This window comes from Globicephala melas, chromosome 3 (assembly GCF_963455315.2).
Source record: "Globicephala melas chromosome 3, mGloMel1.2, whole genome shotgun sequence".
NCBI classification, from domain to species: domain Eukaryota; kingdom Metazoa; phylum Chordata; class Mammalia; order Artiodactyla; family Delphinidae; genus Globicephala; species Globicephala melas.
Genome location: NC_083316.1, coordinates 122,521,971 through 122,543,189, shown reverse-complemented (window position 1 = coordinate 122,543,189; position 21,219 = coordinate 122,521,971). Strand labels below are relative to the sequence as shown.

The window sequence follows — 21,219 nt, the reverse complement described above, 5'->3', positions numbered from 1 at the left end:
TTGATAAACCATTAGCCAGACTCATCAAGAAAAAAAGGGAGAAGACTCAAATCAATAGAATTAGAAATGAAAAAGGAGAAGTAACAACTGACACTGCAGAAATACAAAGGATCGTGAGAGATTACTACAAACAACTCTATGCCAATAAAATGGACAACCTGGAAGAAATGGACAAATTCTTAGAAATACACAACCTGCCGAGACTGAACCAGGAAGAAATAGAAAATATGAACAGACCAATCACAAGCACTGAAATTGAAACTGTGATTAAAAATCTTCCAAAAAACAAAAGCCCAGGACCAGATGGCTTCACAGGTGAATTCTATCAAACATTTAGAGAAGAGCTAAAACCTATCCTTCTCAAACTCTTCCAAAATATAGCAGAGTGAAGAACACTTCCAAACTCATTCTACGAGGCCACCATTAATTACCCTGATGCCAAAACCAGACAAAGATGTCACAAAGAAAGAAAACTACAGGCCAATATCACTGATGAACATAGATGCAAAGATTCTCAACAAAATACTAGCAAACAGAATCCAACAGCACATTAAAAAGATCATACACCATGATCAAGTGGGGTTTACCCCAGGAATGCAAGGATTCTTCAATATACGCAAATCAATCAATGTGATACACCATATTAACAAATAGAAGGAGAAAAACCATATGATCATCTCAATAGATGCAGAGAAAGCTTTCAACAAAATTCAACACCCATTTATGATAAAAACCCTCCAGAAAGTAGGCATACAGGGAATTTACCTCAACATAATAAAGGTCATATATAACAAACCCACAGCCAACATCATTCTCAATGGTGAAAAACTGAAACCATTTCCACTAAGATCAGGAACAAGACAAGGTTGCCCACTCTCACCACTATTATTCAACTTAGTTTTGGAAGTTTTAGCCACAGCAATCAGAGATGAAAAAGAAATAAAAGGAATCCAAATCAGAAAAGAAGAAGTAAAGCTGTCACTGTTTGCAGATGACATGATACTATACATAGGGAAGTGTAAAGATGCTATCAGAAAACTACTAGAGCTAATCAATGAATTTGGTAAAGTAGCAGCATACAAAATTAATACACAGAAATCTCTTGCATTACTATACACTAATGATGAAAAATCTGAAAGAGAAATTAAGGAAACACTCCCATTTACCACTGCAACAAAAAGAATAAAATTTCTAGGAATAAACCTACCTAAGGAGACAATAGACCTATATGCAGAAAACTATAAGACACTGATGGAAGAAATTAAATATGATACAAATAGATGGAGAGGTATACCATGTTCTTGGATTGGAAGAATCAACACTGTGAAAATGACTAAACTACCCAAAGCTATCTCTACAGATTCAGTGCAATCACTATCAAACTACCAGTGGCATTTTTCACAGAACTAGAACAAAAGTTTTCAGTTTGCGTGGAAACACAACAGACCCTGAATAGCTAAAGCAATCTTGAGAAAGAAAAATGGAACTGGAGGAATCTGACCCCCTGACTTCAGACTATACTACAAAGCTACAGTAAGCAAGATAGTATGGTACTGTCACAAAAACAGAAATATAGATCAATGGAACAGGATACAAAGCCCAGAGATAAACCCACACACATATGGTCACCTTATCTTTGATAAAGGAGGCAAGAATATACAGTGGAGAAAAGACAGCCCCTTCCATAAGTGGTGCTGGGAAAACTGTACAGCTACATGTAAAAGAATGAAATTAGAACACTCCCTAACACCATACACAAAAACAAACTAAAAATGGATTAAAGACCTAAATGTAAGGCCAGGCACTATAAAACTCTTAGAGGAAAACATAGGCACGACACTCTATGACATAAATCACAGCAAGATCTTTTTAGACCCACCTCCTAGAGAAATGGAGATAAAAACAAAAATAAACAAATGGGACTTAATGAAACTTAAAAGCTTTTGCAGAGCAAAGGAAAACATAAACAAGATGAAAAGACAACCTTCAGAAAGGGAGAAAATATTTGCAAATGAAGCAACTGACAAAGCATTAATCTCCAAAATATACAAGCAGCTCATGCAGCTCAACATCAGAAGAACAAACCCAATCCAAAATATGGGCAGAAGACCTAAACTGTCATTTCTCCAGAGAATATATGAAGACTGACAACAAACACATGAAAGGATGATCAATATCACTAATCATTAGAGAAATGCAAATCACAACTACAATGGGGAATCACTTCACACCAGTCAGAATGGCCATCATCAAAAAATCTACAAACAGTAAATGCTGGAGAGGGTGTGGAGAAAAGGGAACCCTCTTGCATCGTTGGTGGGAATGTAAGTTGATACAGCCACTATGGAGAACAGTATGGAGGTTCCTTAAAAAACTAAAAATAGAACTACCATACGACCCGGCAACCCCACTACTGGGCATATACCCTGAGAAAACCATAATTCAAAAAGAGTCACGTACCACAGTGTTCATTGCAGCTCTATTTACAATAGCCAGGACATGGAAGCAACCTAAGTGTCCATCGACAAATGAATGGATAGAGAAGATGTGGCATATATATACAATGGAATATTACTCAGCCATAAAAAGAAACGAAACTGAGTTATATGTAGTGAGGTGGATGGATCTAGAGTCTGTCATACAGAGTGAAGTAAGTCAGAAAGAGGAAAACAAATACCGTATGCTAATACATATATATGGAATCTAAAAAAAAAAAAAGGTTCTGAAGAACCTAGGGGCAGGACAAGAATAAAGATGCAGACACAGAGAACGGACTTGAGGACACGGGAAGGGGGAAGGGTAAGCTGCGACGAAGTGAGAGAGTGGCATGGACATATATCCACTACCAAATGTAAAATAGATAGCTAGTGGGAAGCAGCCGCATAGCACAGGGAGATCAGCTCGGTGCTTTGTGACCACCTAGAGGGGTGGGATAGGGAGGGTGGGAGGGAGATGCAAGAGGGGGGAAATATGGGGATATACCTATATGTATAGCTGATTCACTTTGTTATACAGCAGAAACTAACATACCATTGTAAAGCAATTATACTCCAATAAAGATGTTTAAAAAAAAAAAGAAAACTCCAAGACTCATGCTCTAGCATGAAATAGATCTGAGTTTGAATCCCAGCTGTGCCACTGATTTAGCAATGTGAACTTGAGCAAGTTCCTTCACTTTTTTTGTTTGTTTGTTTGTTTTATTGGAGTATATCTGCTTTACAATGCTGTGTTAATATCTGCTGTACAAGGAAGTGAATCAGCTATATGCATACATGTATCTCCTCCCTCTTGGACCTCCCTCCCATCCCCCCATCCCACCCCTCTAGGTCATCACAGAGCACCCAACTGAGCTCCCTGTGCTATACAGCAGGTTCTCACTAGCTACCTATTTTGCACAGGGTAGTGTATATATGTCAAAATCCTAATCTCCCAATTCATCCAACCCTAGTTTCTTCATTTGATAAATGGGAACAGAACTCCTTAGTATTGTCATGAGAATGAAATGAGATAATACATGTAAAATTTAGCAAAGTGCTTCACAAATAGTAACGTCTCAACAAGTGTAAGCTTTGGTTATTATTTTTTATTTGGCTATATATTTTTTAAAGTGCAAGAAGTCCTATTTAACACAGCATATACCAAATTTACTACCACCAAACTTTTTTAGAATACATGGAGCAGAGAAAAATAACTTCCCAAAAGACATCTGTTCCTAATCCCAGGAACCTGTGACTATTCACCTTACCTGACCAAAGGAACTTGGCAGATATGATTAAGGTAAGGATTTGGAGATGGAGAAATTATCCTGGATTATGCAGTGGGCCCAGTGTAATCACAAAGGTCCTTTATATAAGGAGGAAGTGGTAGGGTCAGAAGCCAGAGTCAGAGAAGGATATGCGACGAAAACAGAAGTTAGAGAAAGAGAGAGAGAAAGATGAAGATGATATGCTGCTGGCTTTGCAGATGAAGGAAAGGGTGAGGAGCCAGGAACTGTGGGTGACCTCTAGAAGCTGGAAAAGTCTCCCCTAAAGCCTCCTGAAAGAATGCAGGCCAGCTGTGACCTTTATTTTAGGACTCTCAATCTCCAGGACTATTGCATGTGTTGTTTCAAGGTGGTAAATTCATGGTAATTTCAGTAGCAGCAACAAGAAACTAAAACAGAACACCTGAAAACATCTTTCAATATACTGATGTCCCGTTGGGAGCCTGATCTGGTGGGAAGAACTGGAACTAGAATCAGGAATCCAGGGTCTCTCTCAGTTCAGTAACTAACAAGTTTTGTAACTACCAGAAAGTCAAAACCTCTGGGGTGCTTCAGTTTCTTCTACAAAATGATAACATTATCACCTCTTTTACCTAATATTAAAAATTTTTATGAAGGTAAACATTATAGACGTTACAAGAATAAATCAAACTTCCATATCTCAACTTCTCAATTACAACTACTGAATAAGGGCTAAAATAATGCATACAGTGGAAAGTTTTAAACTTTTGGAAGAATTTCCTGAACTTTCAACAAGGATTTGTGAGGGACTGAAAAGTGTTAAAAGGTTTTGTTTTAATGCACTGAGCAGAAAAGCTGATTGACAGTGTTTTGTACCCAGGTTGAAACATTTGAAATCAAATTCAACCCCTCCTTCCTTTCCATCCAAACATTTTTTCTTTCCAGGATTTGGAATATGATATTATTGAGGATTATTTAAAAAATTTTTTTTTACTTTTTTTCCTCCCAAGAGTAAACATGAAGGGCAAGACCTACAGACACAAGAGCTGCCTCTCCCATTTTAAAAAGGAGGGCAAAGTCGGGGACTTGGGGATGGTGGTGTACTCTCCTTTCTAATAGGCCCCCGGGAAACTGCGTTAGCGTGAGATCTCTGAACACAGCGCATTCCCTCCCCAGCCCATCTAGTCCTGGGATGTCTGAGACGTGTGCAACGATGCCACACCACCTGCTGGATTCAGTAGTCATGGAAACAACTCTAGGCAGTGCTGAAGACAGCATCACATCTACACTAGCCACTTAGGATGGGCAACAATGTGAAAAGAGTAAAATACCAAAAACCACTGAATTGTACATTCAATAGGTGAAGCGTATGGTATGTGAATTATATGTCAATAAAGCTCTTTTTTAAAAAAAAAGTGTGAAAAAAATTCACTGTACAAGGTGGATATAGCAATAAATTTTTGTTTTTTGTTTTTTGGTTTTTTTTGCGGTACGCGGGCCTCTCACTGTTGTGGCCTCTCCCGTTGCGGAGCACAGGCTCTAGACACGCAGGCTCAGCGGTCATGGCTCACGGGCCCAGCCGCTCCGCGGCATGTGGGATCCTCCCGGACCGGGGCACAAACCCGTGTCCCCTGCATCGGCAGGCAGACTCTCAACCACTGCGCCACCAGGGAAGCCCAAATTTTGGGTTTTTTTTTTAACAACTAGATTTTCCTCTAAATGACGGGACACGTCGTTCAGTAAGAACACACAGCAAACTGTACCCTGAATAAACATGCATCCAAAGTATGATTTTAACCATTCTGGGCCCATATATATATGTTAATCCTTTACTTGCTGTTCTCCGAGGACTATGGCCTCTACAAAAAGCAGACTGTCATCTTCACTGTGGTGAAATCAACCCTGAGACAGTTCTCTCTAGGGTCATTTTGGACAATCAGTGCCTCTCATTACATTACAACAAAAATCAGAGCTTCAATTACAATTTGCATTCTAACAATGTAAAAAGCAAACAAACTCTTGGAACCAAAAAAAAACGTAAAAGAAAATACATCATCATATTAACCACAGCTGTGTTTTGATAGGACAAGAAATTTGTTTTTTTCAAGAAACGAAAGTTTAAGTTCTACAGAAGCCGGTGCAATGCAACCACCTTATGTTCTCACCATCTTCTTGCTTTCCAAAGGGGCTTCACATCTACATCCAAATTTTATCCTCCATAAAGTCAAAACACAAGTTATTAGCAAAGGCAAAAAACCCAGCAGGAAAAAGTCCAAGACAGTATGAAGAACAAAAGGCAACCACCTAGCAGCTGAGATTCCTGGATCCCAGCAGGTGCCCAGCTACCAAGGAACCAAGTGACCTAGAACAGGTCACTTAACACTTTCTGAGCATCTGTCTCCCAATCTGGAAAATGAAGTTGTGACACGAACAATCCAAAAGGGTCCCTTGCAGATCTAACAGTCTCATTTTGTAAGGAAGGGTTCAGATCTCCTGACTCCCAGTCTGTGGAATGTGAAATAGGCCGGCCATCCAGTGTGGAAACGTGTGCTAACACATAATAAATGGTTATTGATGTTAAATAACATGACAAGATAATGACCTATGTTTCCAGACTTGCCCGCTTTGTAACTAACAGCACAATCCATCTACTTCCATCATCTTCCCCACAGTGGACTTAAGAGCTACCTAACCAACAGCAGAAGCAGGAGGGAGAGGGAAGGGGCTGTCTTGTAGGAGCGGCCACTCAGACCCAGCCAGACTTACCCAACACTTTCCTTAGAGATGGAGTGTCACTCAGCTTTGCACCCGCAGCCTGGAACGACACTCCAAGACGCCGGACACGAAATACTGGGACAGGTCACTCAGGAAGGCCGCACAGCAAAAGATACTCCACAAAAACAAGGAACTGTGGTCCAGAAAGGAGCACCGTCAGAGGACTGGAGAAAGGAAGCTTCAGCAAAGCAAGACTGTTGTCCAAGAAGGAACCACCAACTGTGTATTACTGACCTTGGGAGTGGGAGCGCAGGGTGGTAAAGTGCGTGCACGTCTGAGAGCTCAGTTCTCTACTGCCCACGGAGACGGAACTGAGCATGCTCTACAAGCCAACAAACTGCAGCTGGTCAAGAAGCCCCACCTTACCCACTCTGCTTCTCCCTGAGCTCCGCCTGCAACCTTCAGAACCTGAAAATCCACAGGTGGAAGGAGGTTACTCTTAGAACCCGAAAGCCAGCCAAGCTAACTTCTTTGATGAGAAGCAGCTGTTTACTGGTGTGTTCGCTCCAGGCGCCCCTCGCGCAGGCATCATCAGCTGGTATCTTGTAGCGCAGTCATTGCAACTTCTTGCTTGTTCACCTCTCCAACTACATGGTAACTCCTCTAGAAAAGGGACCCTTCTACCACAGTGGGTTCCCAGGGGTTGGCATTGTGTTTGGCCCAGGGGAAGTGGCTCAACAAATATTCACTGAAAGAAAAATACACGAGATCTGGGTTAGTGCCCCAGGAGCCTGGGTGGGTGAGCCAGGCACATGCCTGCTTGAGGCATTGGAGACAGGTGCTTCCAGGGGTGGGGTGGCCCGAGAGCGAGAGGAAACCCAGGGATCCCCTTCTTCTCTCTCCACTGATGGATTTAGAGCCCCTATTTCTCTTCCAGGACTCATGGAACATCTCCCCTCCAGAACTCAAGGGTCTAGGGCCTTTGGTTCCCTCCTAGGACCAAGGGATCCCAGACTCTAATTCCACACCCCACACCTGCTTCACATAAGGTCCAAGTTCTGATCCTAGGCCCTCAGCTTCTCTCCGGGACCCAGGCATCATCCAGGCTTCCAATTCCCATTCAGGACTGGGAGACCCAATGTACCCATTCCCCCTACAGGACCGAGGGATCCCAGCCAGCCAGCTCCCACTCTATACCCAGGAATCCCATATACCTATGTAGCTGGGATCCTCTCTTGGACCCAAGTGTCAGAAGCACCCAGCTCCTCTTAGACCCAGGGTGTTCCAGGTTCCCAACTTACTGCCTAGACCAAAGTATATCAGGTCCCCAGCTCCTGTCCTAGACTCACAATGCCAGGTCCCCAGAAAAGCAGAAAAGAAAAATACGTGGACTTTATATTCCCAGTGCCAAAGGGCTCAATACATGCTTGTTGAAGTGACCAATTTCATAATCGCAATGCTTAGAGAACAGTGAGTATCCCACAACGTCCTTAGTGGGGCAGGACAGCACACAGCTTACGAACACCAGCTCTGGAACCCCGACTTGGGGCTCAGACCCATGGGGGTCTCTATACCAACTCTCTCATCTACTAGCTGTGTGATCTACATTCCCACGGGTGAGCTATTCACCTCTTTATGCCCCAGGGTCATCATCTGTAAGAAGGGGATAGTAATAGTATCTCCAGGAGCTATCGTGAAGACTCAGGGCATAGAAAGCTTAGCACTGAGGATTCACTCAATAAATGATTGTTTTCATTATCTCCCCTTCCCTGGAACTGAGCTATAGGATAAACTTTACCTCCTTTACTCTAGTTTAAGTAAACTAGTTTACTCTAGTTTAAGAGCTCACACCTAGTTCTGCTTTTATCAGAAGCCACTTAACAATCTTGGCCACTCATTTGCTTTGCCTGGGTTCTTTTGAGGATTAAGTTGTCTGAGGTCCCTTGTAACTTAAAATTTAAAAAAAAAAAAAAAGGCTCAGATTTTCCATTGTTTTGTTACTGTTTCTCAGTTTCCAAGGGTTACCTCTTGGCATCATCACTGTGGGTGGCGTCCCTGTCAGGGAAAGGAAAAGTAGCCTGGAACCCAGCTGAGGTATTTGGATGTGACAGCTGCCCTGCTGCTAGTGTCTTGGCAGGAGTGTGGAAGCAGAGGGGGAAGGCTATGATGAAAGCCCATTTCCAAGCTGGGGGAGCCAGGCAACAGGGGCAGCAAGTTCTGAATCCCAGCATTCTGGGTCTCCCTTCTCCCCACTGCCCTTTCCCACCTAGTACTGTCCTTTGGCTTGGTCCTTCTAGGTCACAATCTCTCCCTGGCTCCATATATATATATTAATCACAGTTTCAGAATGGAATATCCCCTCATACTGGAGGCTACTCAGCATTCTAAGAGCAAAAACATCTGCTCTTTACCTTTTCTCCATCCCAAATAACTTAAAAAAAAAAACCAACAGTTTTATTGAGGTATGATTTACATACCATAAAAATCATTCGTTTTCAGTGTACAATTCAAGGTTTTCAGTACATTTACAGAGTTCTATAACCATCCCCACGATCCCAATTGAGAACATTTTCCTCACCCCAAAAAAGGTCCTTTGTGCCCATTTGCAGTCACTCCCATTTCCCACCCCTAGCTCCAGGGAACCACTATTCTACTTTCCATCTCTATAGATTTGCCTTTTCTGGGCATTTCATATAAATGGAATCTCACAATATGTCATCTTTGTGTCTGGCTTCTTTCCACTAGCATAGTATTTGTGAGGTTCCTCCATGTTGTAGTATTTATTCCTTTATATTGCTAAATAGTAGTCCATTGTATGAATACATCCATTTCTTTATCCATTCACCAACTGGTGGATAGTTGAGTTCTTTCCAGCATTTTGGGGTGAGGGTAAGGGGCTGTTTCCAGTTTTCATCCCAAACACTCTCAGTCTTTTTTCTGTATTGTACTTCTCCATCCACCTCACCTGTATCATTTTTCCCCAGGATCCCTTCTATCAAATAAGAAAGAGGCAACTCCCCAAATTAAAAAAAAGTAAGGAAACCTAACAAATGTCCACCACGCATATAATTTAATCCTGTATTTTAAATGAATATGCTATCAAGAAAGATCAAAATAACTTGAATTCATAATGTAAATAACAAAAATTCATATGATGTAATTCTTCTTTTAGGTTGGCTAAGTTACACTTATCCTTTAAATGGAAATGATGTTAAAACAAAGAACAGATACAAGCTACATATTACATTTGTCAAATATCTAGACGCACAAGTGCTGATACATCAAAAGACAAACAGAAACTTGGATTGGTTAATGAGGGTTGCCAAAGGAGAGAATTCCTTTTTGCTACAAGCACGTAGTCTCATTTTGATTTTTATATCTAATGATAATCCAGGAAGAAAACTCAAAAATTCATTTCCAATTCTCAAATGGTTCAGAAAACAATATGTATGTTTATGTGTGTATATATATGCAAGTAAGTGTGTGTGTGTGTGTACAGTGTGCACACAAACTGTTAAAAATTAGAAAATCAGAATGAAGTGTATAGGATAATTCTTTGTACTATTCTTGCTTTTTTTTTTCCTATAAGTTTGCAATTATTTCAAAACAAAAAGTTAGAATCAAACTTTCATGCTGTTAAAACCTCCTTGAATCATTTAGCTTTTTGTCTTCTGTATCTTCAGGAGCCTTGAGCATGCCAAGTTTATAAGCCCTAATGTAAAGTAGTATTTGTTTTCTGGTCCTGAACTCATCTCTTCCACATACATCAGGTAGGACTGGCTCTGCTGTATCGTATAATTCACAAAACATTCATTTGCTCTAAGTAGTACTCAACGTGTTTCTCTGCATACTGCCCCCCCCCACCGTTTGCCTTCCTAGAAGATGGTGTGGGCCTCTTCACCCTCAAAAGTGGTTCTACTGAGGCTTAAGGATATTTCATTGTCCACAGCACTAACTGGGGGTTACCATGAATTGCTGGGACAAGACATTACCCCCGTTTACTGTTTCATAGATACAGCTACTTCCTACAGGGAAAGGAAAACAGAAAAGGTAACCCAGCACCACGGACAGCTTTCCTAATATTCACTACGTTTTTATTGAGTCAATACTTATTTGTTGAGTTCCGGGTCTTTGGGGAGATTTTAAATGTAATCCTTAGTTTCCAGAGAAAAACTGGTGAAAGCAGTTAGAACCAGAGCTCAGTCGTCAGACTCTGAGCTCAGCACACTTTCCATTATATGACACTAAGCATTTCTGATTCAGCACAGAGTAGGACACAAAATCCTTTCAATTCCACAAACCCTTTTCCCTGAACAATTCCAGCTCCTCTGACCTCCTCCAGAGTATCCTTCCACTGCCCATTATAAAATTTCAAGACTGGTTCTAGAATCATTTTATCCAAGAAGATTTTCTTTTCCCAACTTTAAAATGTCATTTTCTTTAAAATCTCGTAAATGTCTTCTGCATAGAAATTATTTTCCTTTTATTTCACTTGTCAGTAAATCCTTTAGGAATTCTCTCTGAAAAGAAGCCTAATTCATCATTTGGTTGCTTTAATCACCATCACTTGTTTAAGAGTCTTATTAGTATGTAAACTCGTTCTAATGCAGTGCTCCGAAATACCTCTAAGAAATTCGCAATAGACTAAACTTAGAGTAATCCATAATTAGATTTTTTTAATAGGACTTCTCACCAGTAGCTTTTTTTCATTATCTAGCTCTGTGTGTTTGACCTCAGCCAGCCGTTGATGGGGCTGAAGTGGTGGTGGGGGTTTGGTAAAAGAAGAGGAAGCTCATCCCTGCAGAGGGGAGGGGAAAAGCAGTGTTGGTTCTTCCTTTAAAAATGTGGTTCCCCCAACCCGCATCATCATAATCCCCTGGGAACTTGTTAGAAATGCAAATTTTAGGGCCCTTTCCCAGACTCGCTGGCTCAAGCCACGCAGGTGATTCTAATACGTGCCTAAGTGTAAAGGACTTGGTTATTCAGATGTGGTGTTTGCTGTATTACAGACGGAGGTCTAGCTTTAGAAACAGCTAGTTGAAAATAATTGCCTTAACTGGCTCTAGTGACCCCCCAGGAACATAACTCACTTACATGTATGTTCTCCTCATTTATCATTGATGGGTATATTGGGGAGTTTTTTACTCCAAAGAGCTGACAACCTGATATTAGACTTGCTAATGAGCAGCAGCCACGCTCTCCTGCTGCTTGTCACTCAGGGCAGGCAAGAAATAGCACACGCAGCAAAGAGCAGAGAAGAGTCAAACTTCTTCCACAGTCCGCTCTCAAGAAATAAGCAAGAGGAGGGTCCAGAGGTGTCAGTTGACACTGACGATGACGTATTTACTTCCTACACAAAAGAGCCAAGGCAGAAAGACAAATAGAAGCTAACGTCTGCGAGTAGAAGCTGGATGGAAAGGGGTATGCTGACAGCTGCCTTGACAGACTCCAACTCCAGCACCATGAACGGGTCCTTTGCTCACCTCCACTTTGCCGGTGGGTACCTGCCCTCTGACTCCAAGGACTGGAGGACCATAGTCCCAGCTCTCTTGGTGGCTGTCTGCCTGGTGGGCTTCGTGGGGAATCTGTGTGTGATTGGCATCCTCCTTCACAGTGCTTGGAAAGGAAAGCCATCCATGATCCACTCCCTGATTTTGAATCTCAGCCTGGCTGATCTCTCTCTCCTGATGTTTTCTGCACCTGTCCGAGCTACAGCATACTCCAAAGGTGTTTGGGATCTAGGCTGGTTTGTCTGCAAGTCCTCTGACTGGTTCATCCACACATGCATGGCAGCCAAGAGCCTGACAATCGTTGCAGTGGCCAAAGTATGCTTCATGTATGCTTGTGACCCAGCCAAGCAAGAAAATATCCACAACTGCACCATCTGGTCAGTGCTGGCAGCCATCTGGGCTGTGGCTAGCCTGCTACCCCTGCCAGAATGGTTCTTTAGCACCACCAGGCATCACGCAGGTGTGGAAATGTGCCTCATGGATGTATCCACTATGGCCGAAGAGTTCATGTCAACGTTTGGTAAGCTCTACCCTCTCCTGGTATTTTGCTTTCCGTCACTCTTTGCCGGCTTTTATTTCTGGAGAGCTTATGGCCAATGTCAGAAACGAGGAACTAAGACTCAAAATCTTCGAAGCCAGATGCACTCAAAGCAACTCACAGTGATGTTGCTGAGCATTGCCATCACCTCCGCTATTCTGTGGCTCCCTGAATGGATAGCGTGGCTGTGGATGTGGCATCTGAAGGCCGGAGGCCCGGCCCCACCGCAAGGTTTTATAGCCCTGTCTCAAGTCCTAATGTTTTCCATCTCTTCAGCAAATCCTCTCATTTTTCTAGTGATGTCAGAGGAGTTCAAGGAAGGCTTAAAAGGCTTATGGAAATGGATGATAACAAAAAAACATCCACCTGCTTCAGAGTCTCAGGAAACACCCGCTGGTAACTCACAGGTCCTTCGTGACAATGTTCCATCTCCAGAATCCCCATCATCCATCCCAGAGAGAGAGAAAACTGGCTCTCCCTCATCCAGCAAAGAGAGGGCTGAGAAGGCAGAGATTCCCATTCTCCCTGATGTAGAGCAGTTTTGGCATGAGAGAGACACAGTCCCTTGTGTACAGGACAATGACCCTATCCCCTGGGAACACGAAGATCAAGAGACAGGAGATGGTGATAAATAGTTTCAAAGCAAAACAAATTGCGATTACTGTTATTTATTTGTAATGCTGCTAATCAGTATTGTTGACTTTGCCATAACATAATAAAATTACCATTAGGAATTACAAAAATGCTTCGCAGTCTGCATTTCCAAAATGTGCAATTTGGTAAGTAGGACACCGTATTAGAATAACTATGTTATAACCTGGTTATCCAAAGAACTAACTGTGTTGTTTGAAGATGCTTCTGTCACAAGTGATTAGAAAGGCCAGCTGTTTTGTCACTTGTCCACAATCGCTGTTTTAATGGGTAGTCCTTAGGACCAGCCATGTACTGGCTGGAGTGGAGCTTATCTGTCAAAGGTTCAATCTCTTTACGTTTAGTTTTTTCCTGAACCTGCTAACTCTAACTTCACCTATCAAACCTTACTGCACGTAACCAGAGCTCAAAATCTACTTCTACTTGAGATTTTTAACACATAAATTTTAATGAGTTATCTTCATTTGCTTAAGAAATGTTCATTTACTTGATGAAAATCCATACAGAATTTCCATGACTGAAGGTTGAAGAATAAGGAACATCACCTTATTCCAATTCTGGGCTAATTTCAAACCATGGCTTATTTTGGCTAAGTTTAAGTAAATTCAGACTTTGCCTTATACTAAAATCTGCTTCACTGATCTTTTTAAAGCACCTCTGTGAGTCTTCAGTTTCTAAGTCTGGGGATTTTAGCAGCCTATCATGATATTCTATATTCTGATTTTGAGAAAGAACTTAATAACCACCCTTAATTCTCTTCCCAATTAACTCCTCTTCCAAAGAGTAGCAGGAGACAATCTTCTACAAGCTGAAATCAATGTTTCTCCCAAAATCATCTTTCTCTCAAGATAAACTATAAGCTATGTTATGGTTAACCATACCATTATGGTTAATGATAAAGGTATTAATTGGTGAATGTAACCCTCAAATATAAAGATGATCATCTTTTTTGTTAAATGAGCATTAAACATAGCCCTAACACTGAACATGAACTGTGCCCAACTTTTAAAATACCTCCGGGTTTTTAAGTTACAAAGACTATCAAGAGTAACCCAAGGTGGGGTGGGGGTAGGGAGTGGGGGACGAGAGAGAGGAAGAAAGGGAGGGAGGAAGAGAGAGAGAGTTAGCATGGAAAAGAGAAAATTCAATGGACACAAGACAGAGAATCTGGGTAATAGAAAACAAGGCAATGCAGAAAAAGCAATAAAATTAAATTCTGTGTTCCAAAACGTATTACCAGTATAATTTGAATAACAAGCAATAACTGTTCAATTTACAGCATGGTAAAGCATACCCAATAAAGCAATGATGATGATAACATTTCTTCCCCTATTAAATATAATAAAGACATTTATCCATGATTCTTGGTTACTCTAATGGAATTCTGGGATATTTTCACTGAGGGGTTCTCTCTGAAAAAAAACAAAAAAACTGCATTTAGGGCAAGCAGTGGAGAAAATATAAAAATATGCTGTGGATGGAATTTCTTTTAATGTACAGTCTGTGGGTTTTTTGGTTTATTCTTTATAAATGGTCATGATTTGCTTTTTTAACACAGAAGGTAAGGCTTTTTGCCTTGGTTCATAACATATTTCATTTTAAGGCTCACAAGAGCACATACAGTTAATCCAAGTACCTAAAATACTGTCTTGTGAGACAATAGTTATGTAATTGGATTACCTTTAAAACTGTGATGAACTATTTGAATTAAAGATTTCTATGTTCATTATCTATAGTAAATGCACGATGTAAGCTTTCACTGTGTGACATTTTAACTTGTAAACAAATAAAAACAATTATGTTTTACTTCAGATAGTTTTGGAGACTTAAAGCTGTCTTTGTTTTGAATGCTGCTTTCGAAACCATCATTGCACAAGGGGGCTTTACAGGGAGGTCAGACCTTAACACTTGCACAGGTATCAGCACGCCAACGAACCATGTATTTTTAAAGAGCTTGCTGATAAGCTCCAGATCAAAATGAAGATATTGAAACACAATGTAATTACAATGACCCTGTCATTAAGAACCTAATGGGGGGTAGGGGGGATAAATTAGGAGTTTGGGATTAATATACACACACTACTGTATATAAAACAGATAAACAACAAGGGCCTACTGTATAGCACAGGAAACTATACTCAATATCTTATAAGATTAAATAAGGGAAAAGAACCTGAAAAAGTATATACATATGTATAACTGAATCACTCTGCTGTTACCTGAAACTAACATGACACTGTAAATCAACTATACTTCAAGTAAAAAAAAAAGAACCTAATATACGAAGTCCTCACTCCCTTTAAGAAATCTGCATAGAAAAGTTTGATTTACACCTTACGTGAAACATTAATCCCAAATACTTTACAGCAAAAGTAGGAAATTAAAATAGGTATCACCAAACCATTTTCTTCACACTTTTCTATGGTGAGAAATGGAACATAGTGAGTATGCAAACAATATATGTGGAATCCAGAATAACAAAATAAAGCATTCTAGAAACTTCACCTTTGTAGGACAGTCCTATTCTATAATAGTTGTGTTCCTTTGGGCACGCATTTTGTTTCACTTCTGACAAGCTTCAAAATCACTCAATGGATTTATTAAAAAAAAAATCCTGTTAATTACCAATTTTATAGGTTAGACTTCAGTCAGATAACCCACTCCAGGTTTCTACATATAGAACTCACATCATCTCTGTGGTGCTTCATCATATATTTAAGCTAAGCACTAAGTCACAGAGATATGACTGTATTTTTGTATGTGTGTGATGCATGTCTGGGTCCGTACGCATACAACAAATACAAATATCGTTGTCGCTTTTTTTAGGTTTTGTTGCAATCATAGCAGGTGTGAGGTAACAGGGAAAACAATTTATCCTGTTAACATATATTTTTCTTAAACATTTTATTTATGTGGTAACTCAAACGAGGAATCTATGAAGGAATGAAATAGAGGGATCTTTTTAAACTGGGGAGGTAAAGCTAGAAAGAGCACTTGGGAATCAAAGGTAAGTTTCACGGTATGATGTGCATGACACATTGAAAGGAGTCCAAAAAGGCATTCATCATCAATATGTTAATATAAAAGACAAAAACAAGAAAACAGACAAAAATCAGCATCTTCTTGCTATGAAGCAATAAGATACTGCTAAGAGACTGAGCACCAAAATGGTTCTTCAAACTCCTTCCCTTTTATGATGCAGGCAATTTATTATATTCAAGCCTTTTAAAATGATGAGATTTTCAAAATTTAAACTTTCTTTGTGCCAAATTACATTTGCTGCTGCTTTTAAGAACAGGTTTAAAAGTATTTATAAATTATATAACAATAATCATATACAATCCATGTATATAAAAAGGGTTGGTTTATTGTAGTTCAAATACATAAACTGAACATTCAAACATCTTAAAATTAAACTTTAGAAACAAAAATTTAACATTCAAATAGGAGTACAGTTTACAGGGAACACCCAAGAAAGGTAATTTGTTGTCTAATCCAGAATATTGATAAAGATCACTTAATGGTGAATAAAATGTTTTTAACCAGCAGTCCTAGTCTGGTCAACATGTTAGTTATGACCGTGGTTCCATACCTGAGAAGAAATTACTAAATAAATCTTCTCTTAGGCTAAACAACAAGACTTGGCCTATAATTCAAAGGGGATAATCAAAGCACATAAGTGAACAAATAAAACTAAAGTGTTCTTTAGAGACAAAGGTAAAAGTATGTCCATTATAATAATCTTAGCCTCTGGAAGATAAGAATTCAATTTTCAGTGTTTTGTCTTTTACCCGCTTTAAAAAACAAAATCAAAACAAAACAAACCCCAACTTAGGTTTTTTTGGAGTCTGTGGTATCTGCATCTTGCAAGTTCAAACCACAAATGCTCTTACGTCTTGCATGTATTATAACACTGCTAGAAAGAACGTCACCAAAAGTCACTGACTTCCACACCTCATAAAAGGATAATTTTTTAGCTTCAAGATTTTAGATTTACTAGAGACAGCCTATATTTGAGTATGCAAGTCAGTCATGCCACACAAAGAAAAGCATAAATATTTCCAAAGTGTTCTCTGTTCAGAAACTGTTCACGGATGCTTCTCCTTCTGTTCATCAGATGGTTTTGCAATAGTTTGACTAATGCACATACATGTAAAAACCTGAAAATTGGCTCATGCAAGCGTTTTGAATTAACAGACACCCCTGTGGAAGAGTATTCAGAATTATTTTGTTGATCGTCTTGTGGGCTCTGATGCTGTGGGAGGTGGGGGTGGACCCCGGCGATCCAGGTCATCCACATATGCCACAATCAGTTTGCGCCTCTCCTCTGGCACACAGTCTAGTACTAGATACCGTTTGTCATTCTGCAAAATTTTTTCTACATCTTTCAGGTGCTGATCAGATTCCTGGATTAGCTTTTTGGATCTGAAATAAGAAAAGAAGTCCAAGAATTACTGACTGCTGTTCATAGGTCTTTCAGAAATGAGCTGGAAATGTCCATCTAGTTCCTAATTGTGTTTCCATTTTTTTTTTTTTTTTTTTTTTTAAGAAAAATTCACTGCAGTGGTCACCTTTGTAAGTCGCCTCAGCAAAGACTCCAAGGAGTGAAAGGGCCTCAGAAGCTGAATTACCCTCCCACCCCTACTGGTGGTCCCTCCAGATCAGGGCTGAGGGTGGGTGGGTAAATCTTGCCCGTGCTGTACCTGTTCTGTGGATGAACAGAGGACTTCAGTCTGCGGGGCTGCCAATCCCAGCATCTTTCACAAGCTTTCACTTTCACATCTTTCACTAAATTAACTATAAAAATGTAGAAAGAAGTCTTACTTCACATCTAATTTAAAAGCCCAAGCTGATGCAAAACATTAAGGATCCTGACCAAAAAATCCAATCACAAAATACCTAAAAACCACACCCTCAGCACTATCTATCCTCCCGTGCACATACCCTTCATTAAGATATTTCAAATTTTTCTCTTAAAAGAAGAAAAGCTGGAGCATGAAACAAAAATGGTTTCCTGCATACTGATTGCTAAGCAATGTAAAATTGTTCTCCCGATGACAACTTGCTGGGGGTGGGGAACTACTGGGTATGTTACAGAGAAAATTTGTTTTAAAGCTCTGATTTTATAATTTAAAGTTTTAATTTAAAAGTATCCAGCAAACTGCTTTCCTCTGAGAAAAAATGTTTTTGCTGAGCTCAAATAAGATGATTTCAAGCTTTAGAATGAACACTGAATAGTCTTCAGAGGAGGCAAAGATAATTGATAGTGAAAGATTTTTTTTTTTAAGTCTCTTCATGAAATACAATTCTTATATATTTGGAAATACTTCTAAAAAAGCAGTGAAGTGAAAACAAAAGTATGTTTAAAAACTGGATGGGTGGGTAACACAAAATAAGAATTAACATCTGGGCCCTTTCTTTGAAAAAAAAAGAGAAAAAAGAAAGAAAAAAGGTAAGGGTAGATATGGGCTGTATTCAGTCTTTGATAAAGTTGCCTTCTTCTTATTCCTAAAAATTAATAATGTCAACATGTGTGTGAATGCAAAGTATGCTTTGGCCATCAGAGTAAGGACTAGTAAAGACAATGACTGCTGATATGAAACATTTCATTGCACACACCTATATGTTATAAATTTGGTCTCTTTCAAAAGCGTCCTGAAGTCAGCTTTGGCTGTGATGTATTTGTCTCTGATGTATTCTTCAAATTCTCTTTGTTTTTTCTGCAAAAAGACAATAAGATTAGGGGCGAAAATTCTACTAATTCCAAAATTAGTATCAATTATTTATTAAACAAGTAACCTGTAAGTCACGACATAAAATAATTCAGAAGAGAAAGGAAATAAGGTATGTTCTATCCATGTAACATTCATTAAAAAGGAAAATCTGCAGTGTACATTTTTAAGGGAAAAAGCAAGAATGAGAAACCATATAATATATTAGTAGTAGCTAAAACTTCAGGGCTTGCTATGTGCTACACTGTGCTGAGGGTTTTATAAGATATCTCCTTTACCCTTCATAACAACCTCAAGGGGTAGACACTCTTAAAAATAAGGAAATTAAGGGTTAAATGTGCATTCCTAAAGACTGTATTTATATCTTCAAGCACAAAAATAATGTGGCATAATTTATAAGATAATGCTCAGAACTTTAAAGTTCAACTGAGCGTTTAGCTCAGTAAGGGAGCTTTGTAAGGGAATAGCAAAGTATAAACTCTGAGCTTTAAAAAAAAAAAAAAGACCTTATTATCAATTCTAAAAATCAGAAAAGTTAGAGACTGAGACTGGTTCTCTCAGCTATCCATCTACCACTCTTTTCCAACCACGTATATTTTGCGGTCCACACATCTAAAATTCCACCTAATGGAGTAGGAGGGGGAAGAATATTAGATCATGGGCTATTTGGACTCTAGACCTAGAGAAACCAACCAGGACAGAATGATGGGAAGAAGGAACATATGAAGGCTGAGGGACAAAATGGACTGGAATAAGCTACACTTTCCTTGACATCATTCACTATTTCAGACCCTTGGTGAGTTCTTCTCCTACACAGGAGCCAGAGTGCACCAGAAGAGAGCTCAGCTTCTACAAACCTCACACATCTGAGGTTCCCCTACTCCAAAGTCTCTGGAGCATATAAGAACTAGAGATCATGTTATGTTTTTTTGCTAGCGTGGCTGTAAGAGTCAAGCACTTTGATAGCCTGGTACCAACTGCCAGGCTGAATAATATCTATCTAGTGGGACCTGACTATACAATAAATAAAAACTATAGCTTCATTAGTCTCTTAGAAGATCCCAAAACACAGGCTTAACCCCAAGGATTAAATTTTTAAAGTTCCTCTTGTGCTGTCTTGTTAATATACTGTACAAGAAAGAAAATATAAACTTGAAATTCAGATTTATTTCTCATACACTTAAAAGTTATTCACTTAAAACCATCAACTTCATTTCAGTCAAGATATTAATGCTGCTGATTAAGCACCCAATTAATATTTATACACTGAAAGCAAATCTCAGACAAAATTTTCTTACCCTGTCACTGGAGGAGAACTTAATGCACCGAGGATCTTCCTTAATGATTTTTTTTACTTCTTTCCACGTGGATGTTAAGGTAATCTTTGAAAGACAAGTGAATAAAAAACATAAATAGAACTCACTTTTATCGAGGGGATCAAACTGCAGCACATATGGTACATAACATTACACTGACCTGCAATCTCTTGTAATGCCCAAGCATAACTGGACTAAGTTAGGGACAGGGAAGCAGCTTTAATGCAATTTCTTTTTGTTGGCTTGCCACAAGAGTTATGTTCATGGCCATACTTTCAAGATGACCTAAGACAATCACCTGCAAACCCTGTATCTCCATGGGCAACATCGTAACTTCTGAAGAAACCATCACCAAAGAGAGATCAGATAATAGGAGCAAAACCTGAACAGAGGGTACAAACTGCCAAACAAGAGGGCCACAGTACCAAATAGAAAATGGAGCAAAAGAAGGAATCTATTAACTCTATCATCAGGAAGCATCAATGATCACACACAGCTAAGGACATATGGAATTACTAAGGGAGCATATACGAACTTAAAAACTGCAAAAGTAACTTCTAAACAGTGAAAGTACCATCAACATTTTACTTAAGCAAACAAACAAAAAAATCAGAGAAGAAAGTGTCATAAAACCCATGAACTCCAGTAATGGGTCTAAAGAGAATGACATTAAAAGTCATATCAATGTTTTACTTTGGGAATTATTAACAAAGATTCACCTAGATTAAAGTAGAAAAGTAAGAGCCGCTTACTGCAGAAGTTTCATCCAAAAGTTGCCTAAAGTGCTCCCTCTTCTTTTTGGTAAGTGCTTCAATGTGTTCATTAAAAAGCTTCTCTTTCTCCTCTCTTTCCAACAAGGATCCAGATTCCCAGCGGTGATCTTTCCGAAGAGTCCTCCGAGTATCAGACCAGGACACATCTGAAGAACGTACCTAAAAATAGAGAATGGTATCTATCACCAAACAGACTTACCTTTTCATTATTTCATCAATAAAAGACTCATGTATTTGGTTTAGGAACAATACACTTAATA

The 21,219-nt window shown here is 39.5% G+C and overlaps 2 protein-coding genes across 10 annotated transcripts in view; one reads left to right on the top strand and one right to left on the bottom strand.

The window, feature by feature from the left end:
- The first annotated feature begins 11,850 nt into the window (after positions 1-11,850).
- Positions 11,851-13,122, top strand: GPR151 (G protein-coupled receptor 151). Its single transcript, XM_030841192.2, has one exon. It carries the CDS (start codon positions 11,851-11,853, stop codon positions 13,120-13,122), a length of 1,272 nt encoding a protein of 423 aa, XP_030697052.2.
- Positions 13,123-16,485: 3,363 nt separating this feature from the next.
- TCERG1 (transcription elongation regulator 1) overlaps positions 16,486-21,219 on the bottom strand; it is a 60,131-nt gene continuing 55,397 nt past the window's right edge. For 8 of the 9 annotated variants that reach the window (XM_030841170.2, XM_030841172.2, XM_030841173.2 and 5 more), the window contains 4 exons: positions 20,939-21,118; positions 20,169-20,252; positions 18,758-18,858; positions 16,486-17,563 (listed from right to left, as the gene is read on the bottom strand). In XM_030841170.2, the coding sequence (XP_030697030.2) occupies positions 17,362-17,563; positions 18,758-18,858; positions 20,169-20,252; positions 20,939-21,118 (567 nt within the window). In that variant the 3' untranslated portion in view covers positions 16,486-17,361. Of the gene's footprint in view, positions 17,564-17,841; positions 17,936-18,757; positions 18,859-20,168; positions 20,253-20,938; positions 21,119-21,219 lie in introns of all 9 variants that reach the window. The other variant, XR_004036043.2, reaches the window with a different exon arrangement.

Excerpts from the sequence above, each read along its gene's own strand:
- GPR151 (XM_030841192.2), top strand. The coding sequence starts at position 11,851 with ATGGAAAGGGGTATGCTGACAGCTGCCTTGACAGACTCCAACTCCAGC.